At 36.8% G+C, this 25908-nt stretch overlaps 1 protein-coding gene across 1 annotated transcript; it reads left to right on the top strand.

The window, feature by feature from the left end:
- Nucleotides 1-5294: 5294 nt before the first annotated feature.
- On the top strand, nucleotides 5295-25394 carry LOC311429828 (uncharacterized protein). The gene is made up of 20 exons (XM_084506072.1): nucleotides 5295-5434; nucleotides 6454-6698; nucleotides 6995-7143; nucleotides 7228-7353; nucleotides 7882-8043; nucleotides 8419-8536; nucleotides 9192-9325; nucleotides 10637-10796; nucleotides 11677-11777; nucleotides 11996-12057; nucleotides 18216-18401; nucleotides 18763-19001; nucleotides 19574-19722; nucleotides 19821-19949; nucleotides 21884-22045; nucleotides 22159-22282; nucleotides 23032-23162; nucleotides 23418-23577; nucleotides 24812-24915; nucleotides 25141-25394. The coding sequence occupies exons 1-20, from the start codon at nucleotides 5330-5332 to the stop codon at nucleotides 25239-25241; spliced, it is 2847 nt and encodes a 948-aa protein (XP_084362198.1). The 5' UTR covers nucleotides 5295-5329; the 3' UTR covers nucleotides 25242-25394.
- Nucleotides 25395-25908: the final 514 nt, after the last annotated feature.

Raw genomic sequence — 25908 nt, 5'->3', positions numbered from 1 at the left:
AGCAACACAGAATGGACAAAAAAGTACTTCCTTGAAGAATGACGACTGTACTTTCAAGTGCTGCCTGAGAATGAGAGAAATTGCAAACATCAATGTGACAAATTATAAGTTAACAAGCAATTCTTAGAACTATGAATTAGCAATTTTCATTTTTGTGATATTAAAAATATGGAACTACCAATCATAGTTCCCCTTTCAGCAGTAGGTCTGTAGTGAGAGACTGGTTTAGGGAAAACCCACACATGATTCACATTGTGCGTTTATTATTTCATTATTTAGTCAGGGATGTAGGTGGAAGTTTCTCCTTAGAAAGAGAAGAATGAAAGGCATTAAAAGATTTAAAAAATTGATCAGATATAACTGTAGCAAAAGAGAACTAGCCTGAAGGGTCACATATAAATCCTCTATAAGTGATGTATAAAGTAAATGGAAATCACCGAGACAGAAAATTGTTGGAGGCTGGAAAACTCTTCTGCGGAATTACTTCTCTTCTAAGACATCTGCTTAAAGGTTTTCTTCAGTCTGTGCTGAAAAGAGGATAGATGTAGAGGATAGATGTTCTGGATAAACCTCTGCAATGCTTGCACTCCTATGCAGATTTGAACAAGGAATAATGAGTTGAGTATCTAGAAAAGGGATACTTGGGAGGTCTCTTGCCTCAACATGAGCAAGAAAGGCACAGTTTTTCTGAGGAAGAAAGGTGCAAATAAAGTAAGGTTGTTGCTAATGCAGGGAGTCATAAGCCTGTACTGTGTGTGGGAAGAATGGAAACCCCTCTGAAAAAAAAAAAAAAAAAAACAAAGAAAAAAAAAAAAGTCCTTTACTCACAAAGGCATTAACCCCTTCTTCCTTAGGCACCCAGTTTGGCAATGCTGAGCAGATGGGTCCTGGACCTGGCAGAGTGATTTAAGGCAACCTGGGTGATGTATAGATGATCACTCTCCAGGCAAGAGCTGTCTCTGAACAACAGCTGGGGGTAGGTAAGGCTTACCTTTCTCCAAAGGTTATATAGAGATGTTAGGCACACTTCAGGCAGAGTCAGTGTGTTAGGAGATGCCACATCCAGTACCCTGACAGAGGTGAGGCTGGTGCAGTTCCATGGGTCCAGGTAGTAGAGATGCTGAACATGTGTTCTCAGTAGTTCCAGGCACACCTACACACACGCATGCCACACCGTGGATGTCCCAGCAGCTGGGCTTAGACTCCCCAGCCATCCTGCAGCTGCCCTGGGATGCCCTATTGTCCCCTATTGTCTCATGCACACTCACACAAACAGGTCTTTCTGCTGACTCCACATCCCACAGTCTCCCTCCTAGTCACTGGTTTGGCCTCCCAGACTCTCCAGTAGCCAACCCACAAACATCCATATCTCTCCAGTATCCATCCAAGGCTTATGTCCACTTTGAAAGTCAGCTCCCAACCTCTTATCCTACTCACTGACTCATCAGCTGTGTCTTCACCAGTGCTCGTACACAGATGTAGTAGGTACTCATGTGACACATATCCCAGTCTTTCCAGTTGCTGGCATCACAGACACATGGGTCTGCAGCCGCTGGTCCCACCACAGGGGCTATCACTAAGACCCCACATACCTGTGCACAAGGGAAAGAGTCCCTTAACCAGGAAAATTGCTAAAAGTGGTGTTTAGTGAGAAGCCAGGACTGTGCTGGTCACGTGGGGGGGGGGGGGGGGGGGGCATGATCAGGCAATCAGAAACTTGCTTGCACACAACCAGCACTTTATTCCCTTATCCTGCTGTTTTCCCACTTGTTCCTCTCCAAATCACCGTTAATCCTCCTGCATTAAATATCCCATAATAAGTCTTGTGCAATCTCAAAATGCTCTTCCCCTGCACCCCATCATGAGTCTCATGCCCTTTAGGAAGCAACCTACCACCATGTGATGAGGGTCCACCAGCCCATATATTGAAACTCCCCCAGAACAACCTAGGGGCTTGTGGGGTGAGCTGTGGGCTCTGGTGGCCCAAAGAGTTGGCTGGGGCTTCCCAGCTGGCCAGGATACTCCTCTGCTCCTTTTTGTGTGAAGGTGAGCCTCTAGTCACTCAATCTAACACAACAGTCCCACAAGCAAAGCGAGGGACTGTGTAGGCACAGGTTAGAACTCAGTAAATTCAGTTTGGCACATTCGAGCTTTTTTCTGCTGGCTTTTGAGGTTTTTTTTTTTTTTTTTTTTTTTTTCTGCAGACTTCAAAGAAGAGGGTGACAATGAGAGAAAGGCTGTGTGATGAGAACAGCAGATGACTGAAACCTCTCTTTCCATCATTCAAGGGAGATGTGCTGAAGGACACGCAGTGGGAAGCCAATGCAGATGGTGAAACGGGACATGACTTTGTAGCCCAACACGATGGAAATTCCCAAGGCAGAGTGAAGCCACTGCTTCTGCTTTCTCTTCCTGATGCTGTTTAAGATTTTCATTCAATGACTATAAGCACATAAGCAGCTCCCACAGCTAATGGTGGAATCCAGGACTCCCTAATTCTGCCATTGGCTATCCTAAAAATAAATTTATTTGAAGTTTCCAGGAAAACAACCAGATGTCCCCTCCTGCCCTCTGCCTGACTCAGTATCCTCCTTGTCCCATTACTATTTGGCAAAAGACCCTTTCCAGAAGTGTGCATAGCAGCAGAAACTTCCTGTACAATCTGCAGCTTATGATTTCCTAATGTTCCCATCTCAGCCGCCAGACCCTTCCGATTAACCTGCATCTCTTTGCTTGTATGTGTTTAAACATCTTATGTCTTAAAAAAAAATAATAATAAAAAAAAAAAAAAAAAAGGAAAAAAAAGGATAGATAAATATCTAAGGAGTTCTTAGGGAAGACTAAAAAAAAAAAAAAAAAAGATGAAAAAAAGGAAAAAAAAAATGAGGCACTGAATAAGGACCTATACAAGCAAGCCTACAGAAACATATGAGGAAGAAATATTTACAGGGAGGAAAAAAAAAATCTAGTTTGGAAACAGAATTAGAGAAGTTAAGCAGTATTTCACTAATCCCAGTATCATGTGAGCTGTTGCAGACTTTGGAGATGTATCCAACACATGACAATTTTTGTTCATGTCTGAAAATCATGATGAATTAAAAATAATCAACAGCAAAGTTTCCTTGGACAGTGAGCCATGAAGCTGAATCTATTTACTGGTGTAAAAGCTGTACCCACTGATCATCTTCCTAGCAATTTCAAAGACCAGCACGGGATTATTGCTTTGAAATGTCCTGTATTATCTTTATTCAATCACTACAAATAAGTAATATGACTCACACTGGAAGATATAAGGAAATCTGCTTTTCCCAGAAATAGCGTCTCCTCCGTTAAATCTCAGCATGACTGAGGGGTGGCAGATGCTGCACTACAGTGAGGTGGAAATAAATAGTAAGTACATTATATTTTCCTGGTGTTTGGGAACTGATTTAAATAGTTTCCAGAAGGATATTTCCAACTCCTTAGAAGCTGGACTAGATAGTCCTTGTGGTTCCCTTCCACCTCAGGATATTATATGATTCTAGAACAATTAAGTTTTCACCCTGTATTGACCTTCTTCAGAGCAAAATCTGATCATATATCAGAAACAAAAAAAATGGTACATATTTGCCTTTTACCATCTCACACTAGCCTTTGTTTTCCCTGTCAAGACATTGAATCATAAAAAAATGTGTTTCAAAAGACCTCTATAGGTTTCCACAGAGTGCATTTATCTCTGGCAAGGACAGCAATACCAAAAACATCCCAAAAGATGTGCAGCCTGTACTTGACAACTCCCAGAGTCAGCAAGCATGCAGCCACTTCAGACCATCTACCCTGGTGCTTAGCTCTCCTTTCAGTTAGAAATGTTTTCTGGAATTTAGGGATCTATATTACAGGTGCCCGCATGTCCAAGGTATTTAAAATCCTCTTATATTCAACAGACCTAGTCAATACAGTCAATAAAGTATAAAGGGCACTTCAGTTGATCTTAAACTCCATATCATATGGTCAGTAGTGTCACTCTCTAGAATCCATTGCCCCATGGGATCAATATCCATGGGAACTTAGACACCTACATCACATGTAGATATCTATGCATCAAAACATTTAAAGCTGATTCTACATCAGAGCATCATTAATTTGTCCATAACTGAAACACCTACTTGGGACTGACTGACATGACACAGGAGGTATGGAGACCTACATCATTGTAGGAGGGAAGAATGGAGACATACATCTGTGTAGGGTAGCTGGAAGTCAGGTTGGATTCCCTAGAATATCTCAAATTGTACAGATGCTCACAACAAACCTCATATCTACATTTAATCACTCTTGATTAAGACTATGGTAGAGTCTTGGAGAACATACACAGATAGTCTTTTGGGAACAACTCTTCATATATTTAACAATATTTATCATACATACCTCGTCTTGATGAGACAGGGAACGCAAAGTCACAAAATGATTTTCAGTCTTTATTTTTCACACGTATGTTTATGTTGGGTTTCACAGAGTCTTTCTGATCAGAGCACATTACTGTGCCTGGATCCAAACACCCTATTGCATGTCCGCTGGCAAGAGTATAAGCAGTATTTTATTAATCATACATATACAATCTCAGCTTATATGTTCCAGTAATCTGACTGATTTTTTAAATATCAGTTGAAAGTTGTTGAAACATTTCAGTTCTTAGATTTGCTAACAGCACGAGATTGTTTTAGACAGAACTGCTAATTAGCTGATGGCAGCACTCATGGATTTATTACACTAATTACTCCTAATTAAGATCAGTTCATTGCACTTTTATATGTTATTTCTACTTATTTTGACAATGTTTTATGTTTTATTATTTATTATAAAAGAACATATGTATTGTTATTGATTATAATGCAATATATTATGTTACTGTTATATCTTATTCTGATTTTTATTCCAGTTTGTCAAGACCTTATGCCATAAATAGTTTAAAGGTATGATTAAAAAAAAAAAAAAGAAAAAAAGAAAAAAAAAAAGAAAAGAAAAAAGTTTATGAAATGTAATGTAATTTGGAAATGAAATGTAATTTTCACCTTTTATCTGAAGAGTACTTCCTTATTTACTAAATAGACTATGAAATTGCCCAAAACAGAAGGCTAAGGCAAAATAAAGACAGTAACATTAGTTAAACACATTTCCTCACTCCCTTATGATGAAACGGTTATGCATCATTTTTACTAATCAGAGGATATTATGCAGCATGAGTCAGACTGTCACTGATTTACAATTTAGCTATATAAACAGAGCTGAGAAGCATGCTCAATAGCTCAAGACTTCAACGAGTGGCTGAGCCAGAGAGCATTTGACAAGAATGAAGGTCTTTTTGCTTCTGCTGTTGGTGTCTGCAGCTGTCTCCTCTGCCTTCCCTTTGGGTCCAGAAGAAAAAGATGAAGGACAAACCATAAATCTCGTGGAGGTAAATATTGTCTGGTGCATTTCTAAATGAAACAAAATAGTCTGAGAGATAGCTATAACTGCAATTCTTTTCATAGAATATGATTTGAAATTAAAGATGTATCATTTTGCAGGGGTTTCAAGAGAAAGCTTTTCCTACTAATCTGGAAAATCTGTGAAAATTTTTGTGGAAATTATTTACATAAAATTCATCTAAAAATTGCATAGCTTCTCTTTTGATGATGCTAGTAAGGTAATAGCAACAATAGAGAAGCATGAGTTCTAGCCACAAGGCTCCAAGGTTGTGCAGAAATAGTCAAAATCGGCAACAGTTTGCATTTCAGTGTGCTTTGAAACTTGTGACATGACTGGTCTCGGTAATACAAGGGAGGGAAACTCACTTGAATCAGAGTTTGATTTCAGTATTTTGTTGAATGGATCTTTTTAGAATATTTTTAAATAAATAAATCTATGAGAAATGAAACATTTATATGGACTTAAAATGTATACACTATATGTCTCTACGTAATATATATCTCTATTTATTGGAGATAACAATATTAAAATTTAGTATGAATATCTGGTTTTCTAAAATCATATTACACTGCTTAAAATAAATGGTATGACTTTCCAGCTGTATTCACCAGCTTTTTCAGGAGTCCTAGCTGTCTGTGGTTTCATTGGCAATCTCTATTTCCTTGAATGGGAGAAATTAAGTTATAAATTTCCTCATAAGTTTTGCTAATAAAGTAATGGGTTACAATAAATAAATGTGGAATTAATTATTATTAATAGCAAATACTAGATTTTAAAGACATATATTCCATCAGTGAAACAAGACATTTAGATAAGTATGAAAAGTGTAAATTATATCTACCTTTTCACACCAATTTCTGAAGAAAATAATCTGTTCTAGATTTTGGTAAATACAAACCTTGTTGATAAAATAATTTAAGAAGAGTCGGAAAATTTAAGTGTGACTCAACAGAATATTGATATGCCACGATATAATGCCACTTCTTTTTTTGTATTCTGGTTCAGACGTATCTACAGAATTTCTACAATCTTCAAATAGATCATCGGCCTCATGTAAGACACGGGGGTAAAAATCACCTTGTTGAAAAGCTCAAGGAAATGCAAGAATTCTTTGGACTACAAGTGACTGGAAAACCTGATCTTGAAACTTTAGAGATTATGAATAAACCCAGATGCGGTGTTCCTGATGTTCAGCAATATGTATTCACACCAGGGAATCCAAAATGGAAGAGAAATAATCTGACATACAGGTAACTTCCTAATCTGGTTCAAAAAAATAAATAAATAAAATAAATAAAAATCTTGCATCTCAACTTTGGAAGCCTGAAGTAAAATACATTATGCCATAAATATATCTTCAGTGATTAACTGACTTCTTGAAAGAAACAGGCACTCTACTCTAAAAGGCAGTATCTAAAGTGAAGACATTCTTGATTTTTATTACTGAAGGAAATACCTAAGATTTCTTACTTTTGCATTAATTATTATTTTTCAACTAAAACTCTATATTCTTAACATTATATAATGTGTTGGGTTTGCTTTGAAGGATTGTGAATTACACCAGAAAGATGAGACAAACTGATGTAGATGAAGCAATCCAAAAAGCTCTGAATGTCTGGAGCAGTGTGACACCATTGACATTCCAAAAGACTGAGGACAAAGATGCAGATATAGTGATCTCTTTCGCTTATAGAGGTAAAACTGATACCTTTACATAGTACTTAGCCACCTGAAGTTATAGAAATAATTTTATTCTAAATTATTTTTTCTTCATTTTAGATCACCAGGACAACTCTCCTTTTGATGGCCCCAATGGGCAGCTGGCTCATGCTTTTCAACCAGGTGAAGGTATTGGTGGAGATGTGCATCTTGATGAGGAGGAAGCCTGGTCAAAAGATGGAAGAGGTAAGGACTCTTTAAGTAACTGGATCCAATTATCTAGTTTTACCTTGTACAATATTTGCATGATACTTAGCTCCTAAGCCTGATTGCAGATACAATGTGAGTAGAAGGGTCAGAACTTGTCCTTTTAAATCACTTTCCTCCACACTTCAAAGTTTTGTACTATCTAGAGTATTCAAACATCTTCAAAATTTTCATCCCTGTGTCTGTTATGAAGGATTGTTCTGTTGGATCACGGAACATCCAACATCATTGGAATGATCCTTGATCCTGAGCAGTTTATGCAATAATAGGGGAAACAGGATTTTTGTTTAAAACAAGGAGACCATAACCAATGTCCAGCATTCTTCAAGTACTCATATAGATCTTCTGTTACAAAATTTATGAGTTGTAATGTTGGTAGTATTACTTACAGCCTGTCTTGTACCTGTAGCGTATTTTGGGAAGACACACAAAACTTTTTCCCATTTAGTCAACTGTGGTGAATACTGAAACAGATGTTACATTTTTCATATGATTCTTATCCCACAGGATACAACTTGTTCATTGTTGTTGCCCATGAGCTTGGCCATTCACTGGGTCTGTCCCATTCAAATGATCCTGGAGCACTGATGTATCCAACTTATGCCTACACGGACCCCAATGAATTCATTCTTCCTCAGGATGACATTGATGGCATTCAAGCTATATATGGTAAGAAAAACTATTTTTTTAGTATTTCTACTTGGAGGCTGATTAATAGTGATAAGAATATATTTAAAATATGCTTATTCCACTAAAATGAGAAATCTAACTGTTTTAAACAATGGATAACAAAAGAAGGAAAAATTCTGGAGGCTGTCTTCATCTGAAGTCCCATTCTGCAACACAAACATTTTGGAAAAGATGAACACAACTGTTTTTAGCAATGTCAAAATTCTGCTTTTAATGACAGACATTTAGTTTATAGCCATATGCCCTCTCATTCTCTTCAAATAATGTTCTTGACATCCTTGGACAACTTCTGAACACTGTCTTTACATCTTTCCACATTAAAAGATAAAATTTTCTTCATTTATCTTCCTATAGGACAGATTAATGCTGCTGTGCAGCCTACAGGGCCCAAAACTCCACAAGCCTGTGACCCCAATTTGACATTTGATGCTATTACTACCTTGCGTGGAGAATTGATATTTTTCAAGGGCAGGTAATACCAATAAGCATGTGTATTATCTCTTATATATATTCAAAAGTTAACAAGAAAAAGAAGAAATGTAATCTATGAGGGAAAACTATCATTTTGAAATGTAGTACAAAGAGAAACACTAGAAAACCACCATGGTACCCCAGAAAGAGTTCTCAATTCATTAATCTCAAAAGCCTTAATTGACAAGAGCAGTTAAGGAGGTGAGAACTTACAGGTTATTTCCCAACTGTTTTGCTGTTTTGGCCATTGCTGTGACAGACTTGTCTCTGGAGTAGATACGGCAATGTATTCATATGTCCCACACTACAATCTTTTCACTACACAAGCAGGGGCAGGACTGAAAGTACCAGTATTTAGGAAGACATATAAGGTAGTTACTGAAGCCAACTCTCAACCTTCCTACCCTACAGAGAAATAGAACTTATATTTATCTTGCCTGATTTTTGGTACTAAACAAGGTGCTAAGCTTAAGAGTGCAGTCATGCTATACATTCAGTGGAGAGGGATACTCATGCCCTAATGAGTAATTCATACATTAGACAGACTAAATCACTAAGTGGACGTACTCATCTCCCTCCTGTCCGGGAGTTACAATCGTTGTTTTACATTTATGATGAGTGGAACTGTTCTAATATGTACATTTTCTTTTAACCAGATACATGCTGCGCAAACATCCTGAGAGGGCAGAAACAGAGCTCAATTTTATCTCACTGTTCTGGCCAAAATTGCCATCAGGAATTCAGGCTGCCTATGAGAACATTGAAAAGGATGAGGTTTTACTTTTTAAAGGTAATGGAATCTGAACTTCTTTACTTTTTCTGACGATATCCTCCCTTGACCTTTACAGACTATACAATTACAAAAGTCATAGTGATTCTTTAAGGAAGGTCAGTGAAATAGTCTCTTATATATCTGAAAATAATTAAACCAGAGAATGATAGAGCTATAATGTTAGAAGAGCTCTCCAGAAGTCATAGTCCTAAAAAAATCTTCCTGCTGTGTTTTAGCTAATGTGCTGAAAAACAAGACATAATTATTTCCCTGCTTCAAATCTAGTTTTCTTCAGATAACAGCATTTGATTTATGCATAAGGATTTTTGCTCTTAACACATCATTCAATTGGCAAATACAGGAGTTTGTACATTACTGTTACTGTTCTCACTATTAGCATGGAGTATACTGTACATTTACAAGATTGTTTAGTATTATTTTCACCAAAAATATTTGAAGTCTTATGTGAAGTCTAGTTTAAAAAGGGAGTAAGAGAATTAGTTACTAGACTAGTCTTGTTTTGTTTTTTTGTTTGTTTTTTTTTGTTTGTTTGTTTTTTCCTGAAAAGATATTTTAAAAAATATCTTTTTTGAACTGTATTTCGAAAGCCAAAGAGGAAAAAAAAAAAAAAAAGACTTTGGGCAGTGTTTGGAAAACTGAAACGCTTATTAATATTTTGTCATATTTTACAAAAAAAAAAAAAATTGTTGGTGAAAAATTACACTGTGGGAGGAAAAATGTGTGTTCACTGGGAAAAAAAAAATCTTTTTCTTTAAAGTTATCAAATACATTTTAAATATCTAAAATAGCTTCATTATTATTAACTTCATAATGTATCAAATTAAAGTATATATATATACGCTTTGTACACATATATATACACTTTAATATGTGTATATTATATGTGAAGATGTAGTATATATGAAGATGTTCATTGCACCTAAAATTACCAAAGCATTTAATTAGACATGCATTTCTTAATAGTTTAATGCACATGATTTAACATTAAAATATTATGTGGATCTATATTCAAATAATATGTTACAGAAATGTAATGAACTCCCAGCATCCTACTCTATGTCAGTGGATTAAGCCGTCAACCTCCAGCCCAGCACAGGTTGTTAACTAGACAAATATATTTTGTTCATTTGACATAAATCTGGGGAAAGTACTATCCATACACCTTGTCATTCTAGTGGTTTTTACCCATAAAAATAACGGACATTTCCACTCTCTTCATGACGTAGTTCCAATGTATGTATTAAAACCATTTTCTAAAACAATAAGCTGAAATGGAAAAACCAAATGAAATGTATTTATATTTTTCAGAGGACAAATATTGGGTTATCAGAGGATATGACATTCCACATGGTTATCCTAAATCAATCCATCGCTTGGGGTTCCCGAAGACTGTTAAAAGAGTTAATGCAGCTTACAGTGATGAGACCACAGGAAAAACATATTTCTTTGTAGCTGACAGATACTGGAGGTAAGGTGTAATATTCATCTATCAGAAAGTGGTTTTTCATTTGTCCCTGAGGATGGATATATTACTATAAAATTAAAATGTAAGATGTTTAAATCAGATATGCTCCAGAAATTTGAACAGGTTTCTCTGGAAGTTTAAGCATTTATAGAAGTTACTATGAAATGCCAAGATTTCTGTTGGACTTTTTGCCATTCATTAAATTGCTATAGTGGCAATGTATTTACTTGCTACTGGATGAAACATCTGTTTAGTAAAACAGCTATTTTCTAGTAAATTATTCACTTTTTCTCCACAACACTGATGCCTTTCTGTGTAATGTTATGATACAGTACACTTATCACTCACATTTCAAATGAAATGAACTACTAATAAAAAGTATTGTAATTGGATTTCCCTTTAAACAATCAAACTGTACATAATCTCCTATTGTACAGTTGGTATTATTTGTAATTTAAATGTAGCTCATGATAAATTTCAGAAAGTACATGGCTGACAGTAATATAAGTATGCTTCAGGACTGTGCTACAAGTTTTTCTATTCCCACGCTTTTTGCTATGCTTTTAGAATGAACTGGATATCCAGTAGCTAGAAATAGAAACACATTTTAGATGCAAGTGATGGCCAAGGCTCTAGATCATCCAGAAATTCATTAATATATCCCTGGGCTTCATTCCCAGGATTCATGAAAGATCCATGAGATTTTTAAATTTCAAGACATTCATCAGAACTTTAATATATAATTAGAATTAAAAATATACTTTAGCTTATCCTTATAAGACTTAATACTAAGAGTAAAGTTGCATAGGTGTATGAATTTGCTTTGAACTTTCAAAATATTATCTGCTTCACTACAAATTGTAATGATGTTTCTTGTTTTAAGATATGATGAAAACAAAAAATCCATGGATCAAGGTTATCCCAGGAAAATAGTCCATGACTTTGGAAAAATAGGCAGAGTAGATGCTGCTTTCCAGACTGATGGTAAGTAAAACATATGTTTAAACTGGTTTTTTCTGAATATTTGACCTTCTTTAGATAGAAGCATTTATTTTCAAAAACCTGTTATTAGCCCTGAAGCAAAGCAATAGAGATGGAAATGAAAAATAGAAAGTATATATGAATGTTTTTTTTGTTTGTTTTTCTGCCATAATACCAAAAAGACACCTATTAAATATAACTGGATTTAATTTTACTTTTAGGCTATGTCTACTTCTTCCATGGAACAACTCAGTTCCAGTTTGATCCTCAGTCCAAACGGATTGTCAGTCAAAGGAAGAGCATCAGCTGGTTTAATTGCTAATTGCAATGTTTTTCTATATGCACACTGTATATTTTTATGTGCTGATTTTTTCAGCATTTTATGGCTATCAGGTCAGAATGATTTTCTGCCCAGATTTTGTAAGAGTACAGTTTTAATAATTATTAATTGTAATACAAATGCATTTATATAACTTATTGCACTTTCACCCACCATATTAATATTCCTAATAAATTATATTTGTCATATCATTTTGTCCTTGCTTTTTTATTTGTGTTAATACTCAAGAGAGAAGTCTAGCTTCAAAATACTAAAAAATGTGTTTTGGCATGAAATATTGGATCTTTATCCCTAGCTAATGAAAGGATCAGCCAGCTGGCTCTGAGACTTACAACCCCACACAAGTTCTGGTAAAAATTCTGTGGGTAATTAGGACAGTTGGTCTAGTGTAAATCCACAAAATTATCAGTCCTTATCTAGTGTCAGTCATCTTTATCTAGTGTCAGTCTACAAAGTCATTAGTGCCAGTCGACAAATCCCACTTCCATATTTGTATTTAAGAACTGAATTTAACACTGGAAAAATGTAAGATTATAAAGAAGGTTGCTGAAACCTTTGCCCTGCTATCACAGGTAGCCACATTATGTAATATATGAGGCGGATAAACCTCCTCATTCAGGGAGGCTCTGTTAAGTACTTAATACTCCGGTAGTTAGTCAATCCCTTCTGGTTTCAGTGGAATAAAAGATAAAGAAGATTGCATTAAAAATGAGAATTCTTAGCCAAAAGTATTTCTGATACAAGAATTTCATTAAAAAGATGGCTTTACATCCACAGTTTTTATTTTCAAATGTCTTCAATTAGAATGGTTTCTGAAGGGTTATCCACTTTCTTTTTTTTCTTTATATATATATATATATATATATATATATATATAAATATATATATATATAAAAATATATATATATATATATATATATATATATATATATAGCTCAGCTGATACCATTAGAAGCCATATGTCCCATAACAAGATGTATTGTCTCCTTCTTCATCTGCATTATGCAACACACATACTTCAGGGGAAGGTTTCAGGTTAATGTAACAGAATTCACAGGATTTTGAGAAAAGAACATATAACCATTAACTTTTTTTCATTACTTGGCTGTCTGTATTGGAAGCCTATTAAATTGCATCTTTTGTAAATAAATAACAGACAATAATTTTTACCTTCATCAAATTCAAGAGTAAAAATTGATCTAAATTCAAAGATAAGAAACTATAATTGGAAATGGAGGTGAATATATATTATATCACTTATAAAACCTAATAAATAAATAAAGAAATGTATATCAGTAAATTGAAGACTTAAATTAATAAGTTAATTTATGTGGACCTTGTTCTCACAAAATTCTTAAATTTGAAACTTCAGTAACAATGTTATTTTATTTTGTCTTGTGCAAACAATCAATCTAAAAGCTGTTTTAAACGTATATGTCTAAATTGATTATGGTTTTGGGGGGGTTGTTTTGTTTTGTTTTAATAGAGATCACCTACAGTCCTAGCAACAGAAGATTTAGAGGGAAATATAATACTTCTTTCTAGACAAGGTCTAAATTAAAAAATAAAAATTTGGGGCATATATTTCCTTCAAATGGGAAGGTTGTGAGGTAATTCCAGAATAGCTCCTCAGAGTTAGAGCAGGACCACTAATTCCTCTCTAGAACTAAAAATTAGGGGTACTCTTTGGAGCAGAGAAAATGTTAAATGGGGTAAGGAGGTGGTTATTTTTTAAAGGAAAGAAAGAAAGACGAAGAAAGGGTAATTCACAGCCCATAAAGATGAAGAGTTTAAAGAGTGGAGAAAGTTATAACAACATATTTTTAGTCCACGCCTTCTGGCATGCAGTAAAGTTCTGATTTTCTGTTCCCGGGCACAATTTCAGGAACTTGTTTTGTAAATTTTCTTTGAGCAGGAAGACCAAGAGCTCAAAACAAAGTGATTTTTTTGAGAGAAAATTTCCCCCAAGCTTGCATGAGTGTATTTTTTCTTTTCTTGCATGAGTGTAGCAATTGCTCCATTTCAGCCACACAGAAGGACAGATGGTACAAGCTCCTGGCACAAGCACCAGTTCCAGTAAGTCTGACTCTGGTTGTCATTACCTGGTAAATCCATGCAATTACCTGCTCTTTTGATAAGTTCATAGTCCTATTCACTAATTACTTTAGCAAGGTAGAGTAATGTACCTCTCCCTAGTGTTTGTTATGTTTTTTTGTGTGTAGACCCCATTGCTATTAACTGAGGCAGATTCACCCAGGGAGGTATTAAATTGCCTAAATATGTGTTTAGTGCATTGGTATCCAAGATGACCATGCAGGTATGAAACAGAACTTCTGGCAGATCAGCACTCCCTAAAGCTCCACAGAGCCTATGCTGTCTCTTGGCACCAATGTTTGGATGAATGAATCCTGACCTCACAGAGTGCAGTCTTTGCCAAGGGTTTGTTATGGATCTAATACATTATTTAAAACATTTGACATTGTCCTATGATTTTCACTCAAGCTGAGTAGTCACCTTTGTTGAATCCATGGTCAGATTGATAGGACAAGGGGTAATGACTTTAAACTAAAAGAGGGTATGTTAATATAAGGAAGAAATTCTTCACAATGGATGTGGTGAGACACTGGAATGAGTTGCCCAGAGAAGTTGTGGATACCCCACTCCCAGAAGTGTTCAAGGCCAGGTTGGATGGGGCTTTGGTCAATCTGGTGTACTGCCCATAGCAGGGGGGTCAGAATTACATGATCACTATGGTCCCTTCCAACCCAAACCATTCTATGCTTCTACTATTGAGCCTGCAAAGTAGTGGCTCATATAAGCTACCTGAACAGGTATCTACTACCATTAAGTTTCCTGAATGTTTCCACATGGCCTCCCAATGCCAGACTAGGAGCCATGTGTCCCCTCTAGGTCCTGGGTCACAGCCACCTGTGTCTATGTCTCAGGTTCACTAGACTCTCAAGAGAACACACCATTGTTTAGGCAACTAAATTGAAGCCTAAGAGTTTTCATATGATCTCAGGCTTAGGCTCCCATGATGGTCAATGGTGTTGGTCAAGACATTTGGTGAGCTCCTGAGAGCTGTATAGATCATCCTCTGTTTACATCTTACATGTGGTCAGAAGAAATGCTCTGTAGATGTCATCTGACCATATTTATTAGATTTCTGTTGATATCATGCAAGCCTAGACAGTTAACTCACATATAGACACCCACAGTGTGAACTCTTAGGAGATCTAAATCTCTGATTGTATCATATTAAGATGACAATGATGCAGTGGTATTGAGGATTGCTATAGCTCTCTGTGTAGTGTCACTTGGTACTAGTGATGTGGCGAGGACAGCCACTGACCTTTCTAAGTTAAAACTTGGGTCACATAGCTGCAGTCTGGATGAAACCTATTCTAGGAAAACAAAGGAAGTCACTAGGCATAACATCCTCTAATTCTAACCAAAGCTAAAGATAAGAAGAAGGAAACCACAACCAACAGCTGTTTCACAGCTACTTCTCTCAGACCTCAAGGCATGCTATAGACATATTTGTGTAACATCTTTTGTGAGAAACTGCATTTAGACTTCTCTCCCATGAGTAGTGGGAACTGGCTGCTGTGTTATGCAGGTGGTCAAGAAGCAAAAACCTTACACAGGCTTTGAGTAATGTAGGACTCCATCACCTGTCACACAGGTCTCTTCTGAGCAAATACTAATGTAGCTTGAGCTATTAGCTGAAGCTAGAGGCATAGTCTAAATCAGTTGTTAAGCCATTCTACATTCAGTAAAGACAGCAAAAGAGTACCTGAAAAGGGCAGTTTCTAAGACAGCTGGCTCAGTCACTCTCTAGAGAGACATATTTCTCCATTAGCTATGGACAAATACTTAACTAATAAATATATAAAACTAGGTGCAACAAATCTTATCCTAGCTGTTTTCACTGTCTCTGTCCTTCCACTGCTGTACAGCAGATAGCTGTGGGAACTGATAGCCAACCACAGCAAGAAAAAAGATAATAAATTCTCCAAGTTCATATGAAACCTCAAAATACTGCCTTGATTTTTTGCAAAATTAAATTGACAAAAGCCAAAACACCTTTTCCAAAAGGATAATCTAATGCCATTGGTAATTACACTTTGTGCAAAAGCAACTGTTTTTGTTTTTGTTTGTTTGTTTGTTCGTTTTGAGACCTTTGACATGTATACAGTCAGATGGTAATGTCTTCTAGCTTTAAAACCATTGAGGCTACCAAATATTTCAGTTTTAAAATGGAAAGAAGAGCTCAAAAAAAAAAAAACAGCATTCTGTATTTCTGGACAAATGCACATGGAATTTCTAGTTTCAGTTCTGTGATATTCCCTATTTCAGAAAATTTGTTGTCACAGTTTGTACCTCAGTAACAGAACTAAAAGGGGTCCATGTGTCTTGGGTCTCTTACCTTATCACAATAAAATGATAATAATGACAAATTAAGGGAGGTAGGTGGTGGTTTTTTTAATATTATTATAGCTGAGAAATACTGTTAACAAGAAAGTTTAACAAACAAGGGTAGATTGTGAAATTTGGGCTAGAAAATTCGTCATTAATGTCTCCAGCCGGAGAAAAGTTGGCTGCAAGTGACAGCAAAAAGCCAGCAATACGGAAACAAGGATTTTCCCGAAAAAAAAAGCCGCAGTCCAACACAAGGATATTACTTATATGTCTTTCGTAAATGTTGAGCACACACTGTCAGATCTCCTTGGAGGTCCCAAACACCTTCAGCTCCCATTGCTACCAGTGAAAGAGGAAGGTGCTTGGCCGGCACAGGATGAAACCCTAAAATTTGTCACAGTTTGTATGACTTTAAATTTCCTTTATTCTGAATTACTTAAGACAGGAAATAATCATTTCCCCTGTGGTTATTGTGGTTAAACTGAAGAAGCCTTTCATGATGAAAAGGCAGATAGATAGATAGATTAGATAGATAATTGATTGAAAGATAGAAAGATAGATAGCAACATAATAGATAATTGATGAAAGAAAGAAATGAAAGGAAAGAAAGAAATAAGAGGAAAGAAAAAGAAAGAAAGAAAGAAAGAAAGAAAGAAAGAAAGAAAGAAAGAAAGAAAGAAAGAAAGAAAGAAAGAAAGAAAGAAAGAAAGAAAGAAAGAAAGAAAAAGAAAGAAGGAGAGAAGGAAAGAAGGAAAGAAGGAAAGAAGGAAAGAAAGAAAGGAAGGAAGGAAGGAAGGAAGGAAGGAAGGAAGGAAGGAAGGAAGGAAGGAAGGAAGGAAGGAAGGAAGGAAGGGAGGGAGGGAGGGAGGGAGGGAGGGAGGGAGGGAGGGAGGGAGGGAGGAAGGGAGGGAGGGAGGAAGGGAGGGAGGAAGGAGGGAAGGAAGGAAGGAAGGAAGGAAGGAAGGAAGGAAGGAAGGAAGGAAGGAAGGAAGGAAGGAAGGAAGGAAGGAAGGAAGGAAGGAAGGAAGGAAGGAAGGAAGGAAGGAAGGAAGGAAGGAAGGAAGGAAGGAAGTGTAAGATTATTCACATCCTTAAGGCTTTTTTATAGGGCAAAGTCTTTTTTGTTTATGGATATCTTGAATTTTACCACTATAATTTAAAGAAAACACACAGCCTTTCCAAAGAGTTTCAGGCAAGAGAAGGTGAGTGAGACTTTGTTCTATTTTCTAAAACAAACATTCTCATTTATTGGATAAATTTAATGAAAAAAAAAATATCCTAGAAATGGCAGTAATTTGTCCCAAAGTTTAAATTTCTTGGACGGGGTGCCCATCTGTTGCATGACTCCCATTCTCAGACCAAGAGCGAATAAGACTCCCTCTACATTTGGAGGTCCCATTTCACACAGGTGGACTGGGACAACCACTATGCTCCATTGCATCTGACATGAAATTGCTCAGATTCTCTAAAATTCTGTCTAACACATCTAAAATTGAGTGCCAGGTTTGAAATGGTGGCCAAGCAGCTCAGGAGTATTCAAGTACTAACTGATTTCAGATGGCTGTGAAATCGGATGGGTTTAATTAAGCTATTGTGTCAGCCAGCACAGTGTTATAGGACGTCTGGAGGTAATCAGAGCACGGTAGACTCTGAGTCAGTCTCCAGCTGACTCTACAAAGCATTCTATAACCATACTAACTGGAACGACGCACACAGAGCAGAAAGCAGACTGCTCTCGTATGAGGATGGAAAGGAGTTTAAGAATGAAGAAAATTTTGCTTTTTCTTTTACTGTGTGCTGCTGTTTCTAATGCTCTTCCCATCCACCCAGAGAAAGACAACAAAGAAGATGCAAAGCTTGTAGAGGTAACTCTATTGTCCATATCTGAGATCTACAGCCCTTTCCTTTTAGATGTAATCTGCATGTTCTAGCTTTGCAGCAGTTTGCTGTCTTTCTGAGGCAATGCTATTACACAGAATTCTGTTGCCCAAACTTTATTAAAGTAGGATAATCGGTAGAAACTGGAAATGTCAAGTGAATAAGAATCAGAGAAAAATTTGCCTGTTTCTGTTTAACTGTGCTCCTCAGGAAAACAACTCTTGTGCTCTGAAATCACAGGCAGATGATTCTACTAGCACAATACACAAACAATATCAGTCCTAAGGTATGTATTTAAGAAACAGACCAAAATGTGAAATGTGTTTGCTTTTTTTTTTTTTTCATTAGGACTATTTAAATAAGTTCTATACTGTTGAACTAGATCCAAATCAGCTTGGATGGAAAACAAATGCTGAATCGTCAGCTGAAAAACTCCAGAAAATGCAACAATTTTTTGGTTTGAAAGTGACTGGAAAACCAGACACTGAGACATTAGAAATGATGAAAAAACCCAGGTGTGGAGTTCCTGATGTGGGTCTTTATGGTGTCACTCTGCCTGGGTGGAAGAAAAACAAGCTGACTTACAGGTAGTATTTCCATAATTGTGTTTCTGTGCTTATATTGTGGTTTTGTGGGTATCCATATTTGTTATATTTAAATATAACTTCTATAGCAACTGTTTCCATCTGGAAACACAAAAATGTTTTTGTTTCTCCAGCTGTTAGCTAAGTATATTCCTGAGAAGAATCTCTGAGATTCAAGCTGGGTATTTTACATTTTATGAGTCAACTATAGTATTTTGCCTGTCTTGTATCACTCCTAACTAATATTCTGCGAGCCAAACAGAAATATCAGTTGCACCCTGTGCAAACCCTCACATCTTCAAAATTTGCTAAGACCAACAGCTTAGTCACACGATCACAAGGAGACAATTTTCCTCATGCTCAAGAGACCACCCCCTGGATAAAGGCCATTTGGCAAAAAACTGATACTGTGTAAACAATTATTTTTATGCAAAAGACATGTTGGGCGGTTATTATATTAAACTTACTCAGTCCAAGATCAGTTTGGGGAGCTATTGGATTACAGGGTAAATTGCTTCTTATACATCTCTGTTCATCATCTTAACAATATTAGATAAATTCTTTTGTAACCGTAGAATCGTGAACTATACACCAGATATGAGCAAAGACGATGTGGATAAAGCAATCCAGAAGGCATTTAAAGTGTGGAGCACTGTCACCCCACTGATTTTCACTCGCATTCATGAGGGAATAGCAGATATAATGATTGCTTTTGGGACCAAAGGTATTGCACTGACTGCAAACCAGTGGTAAGACTAATTTAAAGATTTTTCCAGCTGTCATGACATAAACTCAATGTTATTTCAACATCATATTATTTAGCTCATGGGCATTGCCCTCGTTATTTTGATGGCCCCCTTGGTGTCCTTGCTCATGCCTTTCCACCTGGCAATGGTTTTGGTGGTGATGCACACTTCGATGAGGATGAAGATTGGACCACAGGCTCAGATGGTATGTAACAAAAGGTATCTAAAGTGTTATGACAGTGGTAAATTCCTTTATGACTTTATTTAGGTGAAGGATACACTGAGACAAAGCACAGCACTATCAGTTCAAGGATATTGCAGACCATCCTCAAACAGGAATACTTAAAATGTAACGTGAAAACCAACCTGATCTACTCTAGACTATATTTTCCACCAACAAAGGTACCAACAGGACAACCCTTTTCAGATATCAGTGCTACAGACATGTGCTGCTCTTACCTGGGGGTCAGTGGGGCCCATCCCCACCAAAGCTCTACAACCTGTGGTAAAAGCTGTCTCTTTTTCCCCTCCTGGTGCATGTGCTGGTACCAAGCCTGCACCAGCATACCCTGCAGAGGCAGCAAATCGTGCCTTGCAGCAGCCCTTGGAGGAGGTTCCCTCCATCTGAAACTCATTTGAGCCACCAGTGATAACAAAGTCCTCACCAATGATACCATATAGGTCCCACTATATTTTTTCATATACTGCCAGCAGCTGGGAGTCTGAACATGCCATTTTGGCTGCCCACAGGCTGAGATGCAGAGTGGAGAGTTGACTACAAATGTGTGCCACTAGCCCCATAAACAGAGGGACATCAAGTGTTCAACCATCCACCTGGGACCCACCTGCTCCCCTCAACTCCCTGGCTGGCATGTACTGCCTCTGACAGATCTGTCACTGCAGGGGCAGGTCACCCTGTTGTATTTTAAACCCTTTACTCATCCACTTTTTGGGATAGAAAACAGCAGAGGGAAACTGCACTGCAAGAAAAACAAGGAGCTAACAAACAGGAAGGTGTTGCAAGAGCACTGCACGAGGAAGAGAGATGTGGGCTTATTGTGGCAGGAAAAAAAAAAAAAAAAAAAAGCGAGGGTTGATGGCTGGACTTCCATGTAGACAGAATGGACAGAATGTAGTATTTCCCCCCCCACTGGGAATGAACAGGTCAACCCCAGCTTTGCTGTTGTTCCTCAACAGCGTGACTCCAGCAGTGATGTATTGCAGAACTTGTTGGAGAACTTGGGAGGCTCGTGAGAAGGGAGGACAGGAAACGTGTGTGGAAACTTGAGGCTTTGTTTGTTTTTTTGAGAAATGGAAATGTTGTATTCAGCCAGCCTGTGTTGGGCAATTGATGACATGTTCTCTGCACTGCCACAGGCTTGTGATCTTCACTGTTGATATTGCTGGCTCTTGGACAGCTGGGCAGATGATTGTTTTTTCCTAATTCAGAAAGGCATTTTACTTGGAGGGATGCACATAATTAAATGCAATTTGAAGGAAATCCTATTTTTATCTGTTAACTTTGTTAATATTTCACTGGGAATAAGCGTGCATAAGCATAATATTTTTTAAAGATTTTTTATTTGACAAGGCTATAGAGAAGCCATAAGCTTAAAAATCCTATGATGAAAAGGTAAACCATCCAGGCAAAATTATATTTTTCTTTACCTATTCATAACCTCACCTTTCTTACCCAGGTTTGTGGCAGGTGTGGGGAACTGACAAACAATGACAACTTGGTACCTCAACTGTGCACAGAGTGCACCTTCTTCTCCTTTCCCTGGAGAGCTGTTAGTTTTACATGACTCACTATCTAATCGGCTCTAGCTCAGCTGGGAAACCATGCCAGGACATTCATCAGGGCTGCACCCACACTCACCCCCAGACAGCTACTCATGCCACATATGTGTTTTCAGTAGGTAATAGAAAGAACAGGAGGAAAGAGGGCTGAGAGTCACTTCCTTCTAATGTTGGAAGAGCACAACCTACCTATATAAAATGTATGTACATGTGTATGCATACCCTAGTGAATTACAGTATATTGTATGGAAACCATCACAGCAATAGCCCTGGTTTGCTCAGAATGTATTAGCCATTCGCAGACCAAAAGTAGGCTAATCTCTATATCCATTTCTTAAGGATTCAACTTGTTTCTTGTTGCTGCTCATGAGTTTGGCCACGCACTGGGTCTCTCCCATTCTAATGACCAGAGAGCCTTGATGTTCCCCAATTACGCCTACGTCAGCCCCAGTGAATTTCCTCTTTCTCCAGATGACATAAGTGGTATTCAGTCTATTTATGGTGAGTAAAATCCACTGCTTAAAAAATAATAAAAACAAAATAAAAAAATCTATTCATACATGAAAAACTTCATGTTTCTACTAACGTGGTGGATTCTAAAATGTCTCCCTTAGGTTCTCCAACAAAAATCCCAGATAAAAGCCCACCCAATCCTACAACACCTAAAACCTGTGGCTCCCATATATCTTTTGATGCTGTAACTACACTCCGACGAGAAATCATGTTTCTAAAGGGCAGGTAAATATTGATATGATGATCGACTCTGTGAAGTTTGTGTTTTAGTCCGAATACTCTGGTGGTTAGCATGACCATGATTATGGGATTTATAATGAGACAGACAGATAGATTCCAGAATCAATTATTCACAGAAAAAATAAATAAATAAATAAATAAATAAATAAAAAACCTGTCAGCAGATAGGAGTTATATTCATATTTTTACAGGATACCCTGACAAAATAGGCTGCTTATTTTCAGAAAACCACTTGGTCCCAGTAAATTTTTATTCCCAAAAGTATAGATGGTTACAACAAGCAGTGAAATGAATAATTGCTGCAACCAATTCCAAATAAATTAGTATGCTCTACGATACAGTTGGACCATTATCTCTTCCAGTTACCTATTCAAGCCCTAAGTCTTGTATCTGGGTATACAGAGAATAGCCAGTCAGGCTCCCCTGGGACCCTATACCTCTCATATCACACAGTACAGCAGCAATCTGAATTTACTACTTGCTTATAGCTGATATTATTAATCAATCAATACCAATGGGAATTACCATTGAGGGTAATTCCACAAAGAAGTCAGAACAACAAAGAAAGCACCTTGTTTCCCACAGAGGGGAGTTTTCCTTTCTGACACATCAACCCAGGTAATTCCACTGACAAGAAAGAACTTGTAAGTCACAATGTTGTCACATTCTTGTGCATATATAGAAAAGTCTGTGGTTTGTTATTTACTACAAAAATTGTTTCATATTTTAAACAGACATTTGTGGCGAGTCTATCCTGATAACTCAGAAGTTGAACTTGGATTAATTTCTGCCTTCTGGCCAACTCTGCCATCTGGTATTCAAGCAGCATATGAGAACATGAAAGATCAGATCCTATTTTTCAAAGGTGAAGTATGAGATTTTATTTAATTTTTTCTTACTTTTAATTTTGAAGGAAAATATGAGGGAAGAAGGACAGCTATACGTGAATAAAATTCACTTTTCAAATTAAAATAAATAAATAAATAAATAAATAAATAAATAACACTAAATGTCTTTCATCTAGTTTTCCTACAGCCTATGCTGAGAAAGTATGTTTTTCTTTCATTTGATTTCACAACATCAGTGGTAAAACTTTACCTTTTTCTTTTTTTTTCAATAGGCAATATGTTTTGGGTTATCAGTGGATATCAGGTGTTGCTTGGTTATCCAAAGAACATCAACACACTGGGATTTCCTAAAGGTGTTAAGAAAATTGATGCAGTTGTTTGTAATAAAAATACAGGGAAGACAGACTTTTTCATAGGCGACAAATACTGGAGGTAAGAAAAAGAGACAAATATTTTGTTATGATTGACTCCAGTATAATCTATATGCAATTAAAATTGCACGTTAGACATTATGTAACATTAGGTAACACATAGAAGTGTCTGTTTGACTCCTGCAGGGAGAATAATATAGCTTTGACTTTTGAGAATTTAATGGTGTGGTGAAACAGCCATTTAAGATGGCTCACTCATTTTGATGCATTACACCTAGAAGCTGAAAAAGTTCCTACATGTAGACTATTCTTACAAAAAAAAAAAAAAAAAAAAAAAAAGTAGACAAAATTATCTCTAGAAAATAAGGAACAGAGAGCTAGCCTGTTTCAGCAGAAGGCTGACTGGGACAGCTTGTACAAGATTTATGTGATTTCTGAAAAGTCCTAGATTATTTCACCTTTTTCAGAAAAGTAGCAATCAGTTCATTTTCCTTCCTTTGGCTGATTAACATTAGATTTACAATGTGCTTCTTTTAAATCCTATTCCCTATCTGTATGAGTGATTCCCCATTCTTGAACACCAAGCAAACAGAAGCAAAAAGTCAGCTTTGAGAAGCTGATGGATTCCTCCTGTGTGCAAGGAAAACTGATGCAAAGGTTTCTGCAGGCAATCAGGTCTCTGCAGGCAATCAGGAGCATGTACAGGTCAAATACACTTTATTATAACTATTTGTGGTCCTCCTTAGTGAGGCATACAGTGTCAGCTGGATTTTTGGCCATATGTGGTTTCCTGCCCTTTGTTTTTGATAGTTTTGGAAAGAATGTTCACAATATCTTGCGCTGCTATTTTACTGCCTTGGTCACAAGACAAAGGCATGTAAGAAAACCACGGCATGGATTTCTTACCTAGTAACACCCATTCTCTAAGTCTCAAATCCTTGTGAAAAGTATTTCTTGTACCCAACAAGAAGTAAAACAAAGGTTTGCTTGTTTACTTGTGTTTTTTTTTCCTCAAATTCTTCAAAAATTTGTTTTCTCAGATCTTCAAGAACCTTAGTTCCTCCTTTCAGCCCTCAAATTCAGTCCCATCTTATAAAAATTGTACAACTTGATTTGACATGAAGCCTCCTCCTCTGTGTACAACATTATATGAGTCTAAGAGGAGTATACAATTCATGTAATAAATTTGTGCAGTCACTATAGAGATGGTGAATAGCATTCAGCAGCTGTTTCATTCTTTGAAGAATTGGTGACTAAATTCTGTAAAGCTACATGTCTCCTTTTATATGATTTAGATATGATGAACGCAGCCAGTCCATGGAAAAGGGTTATCCTAGACGGACAGTCAATGACTTTCCAGGAATTAGCCAGAAGGTTGATGCTGTTTTTCAACATAAAGGTAAATGAAAGAAGCTTTGGCTTTTAAGTAAAATCAGTTTACTTTTAAAGAGTACAAGTTCTGGAGTTATTATTGATGTCATTATTGGTGTATTCTGCAAAAGATAGAACTGAACAGATGCTCTTTTGCGTGCACAAAGATGGTGTTATGTTAGACATGTATGACACTATGTAAGAATGAAGCTCCTTGTTCACATAACATAATGTTTTACTTTTTTATTTCTAGGATTCTTCTACTTCTTCCATGGTTCAAGGCAGTGGGAGTTTGACACTACTGCTAAAAAAGTTATTCGTGAAATGAAGAGTAACAGCTGGTTTAACTGTTAATATCATTAAACTTTCTTATACATAACAAATGAGAATAAAAATTCATTCTAGATTTCTCAAAGGTTGTTCATGTATACACTATTATATGGGAGAAGCTATGGGACTACTTTTCATATATGTCTACTATTTTAATAAACCAGTATGTAAACTCTGTTTCCCTGATTAAGTGCAAAACATATGACATAATTTATTGTTTTATACTTGGTGGGGAGGAGGGGACAAATAATTCAGAAATATATAGTTCTAAGTTTGAAGTCAAGTATTCTCTGCTTCATCTCTTGAAGGCATTTTATATCTATAAGAAGGTGTGAAAGACTACATATTAATGTGCCAACTCTAGTATTCAAATATTCTTCCAACTTAGGATATTTGTATTTTCCTTTTGTCCCCAGACATCTTCAAGAACCAGGCTTTTCATTACCTTATTATTCTTCTGTCTCATCTTCTGTCTTCTTGTCCTGTTCTTTGGCTATTACAACTTTGTCCCTTTCATATCAAATCAATATTGTGCCACAAAAATTACCTCCTTGTCAGTGTCCAAGTACATTTACTTACCTTGATATGTTTTCCCAGTGTATCGATTAGCATTTCATCAGCAGCTATTCAGGACCAATTCACAAACCTTTGTGAATCTATGAATGACTTCCTTTATAAATCAGCCCTGTCC

This window comes from Aythya ferina (genome assembly GCF_964211825.1).
Source record: "Aythya ferina genome assembly, chromosome: 1".
In the NCBI taxonomy this organism is placed as follows: Eukaryota; Metazoa; Chordata; class Aves; order Anseriformes; family Anatidae; genus Aythya; species Aythya ferina.
The sequence above is the reverse complement of the archived record's forward strand: the minus strand, read 5'-3'. Positions and strand labels throughout refer to the sequence as shown.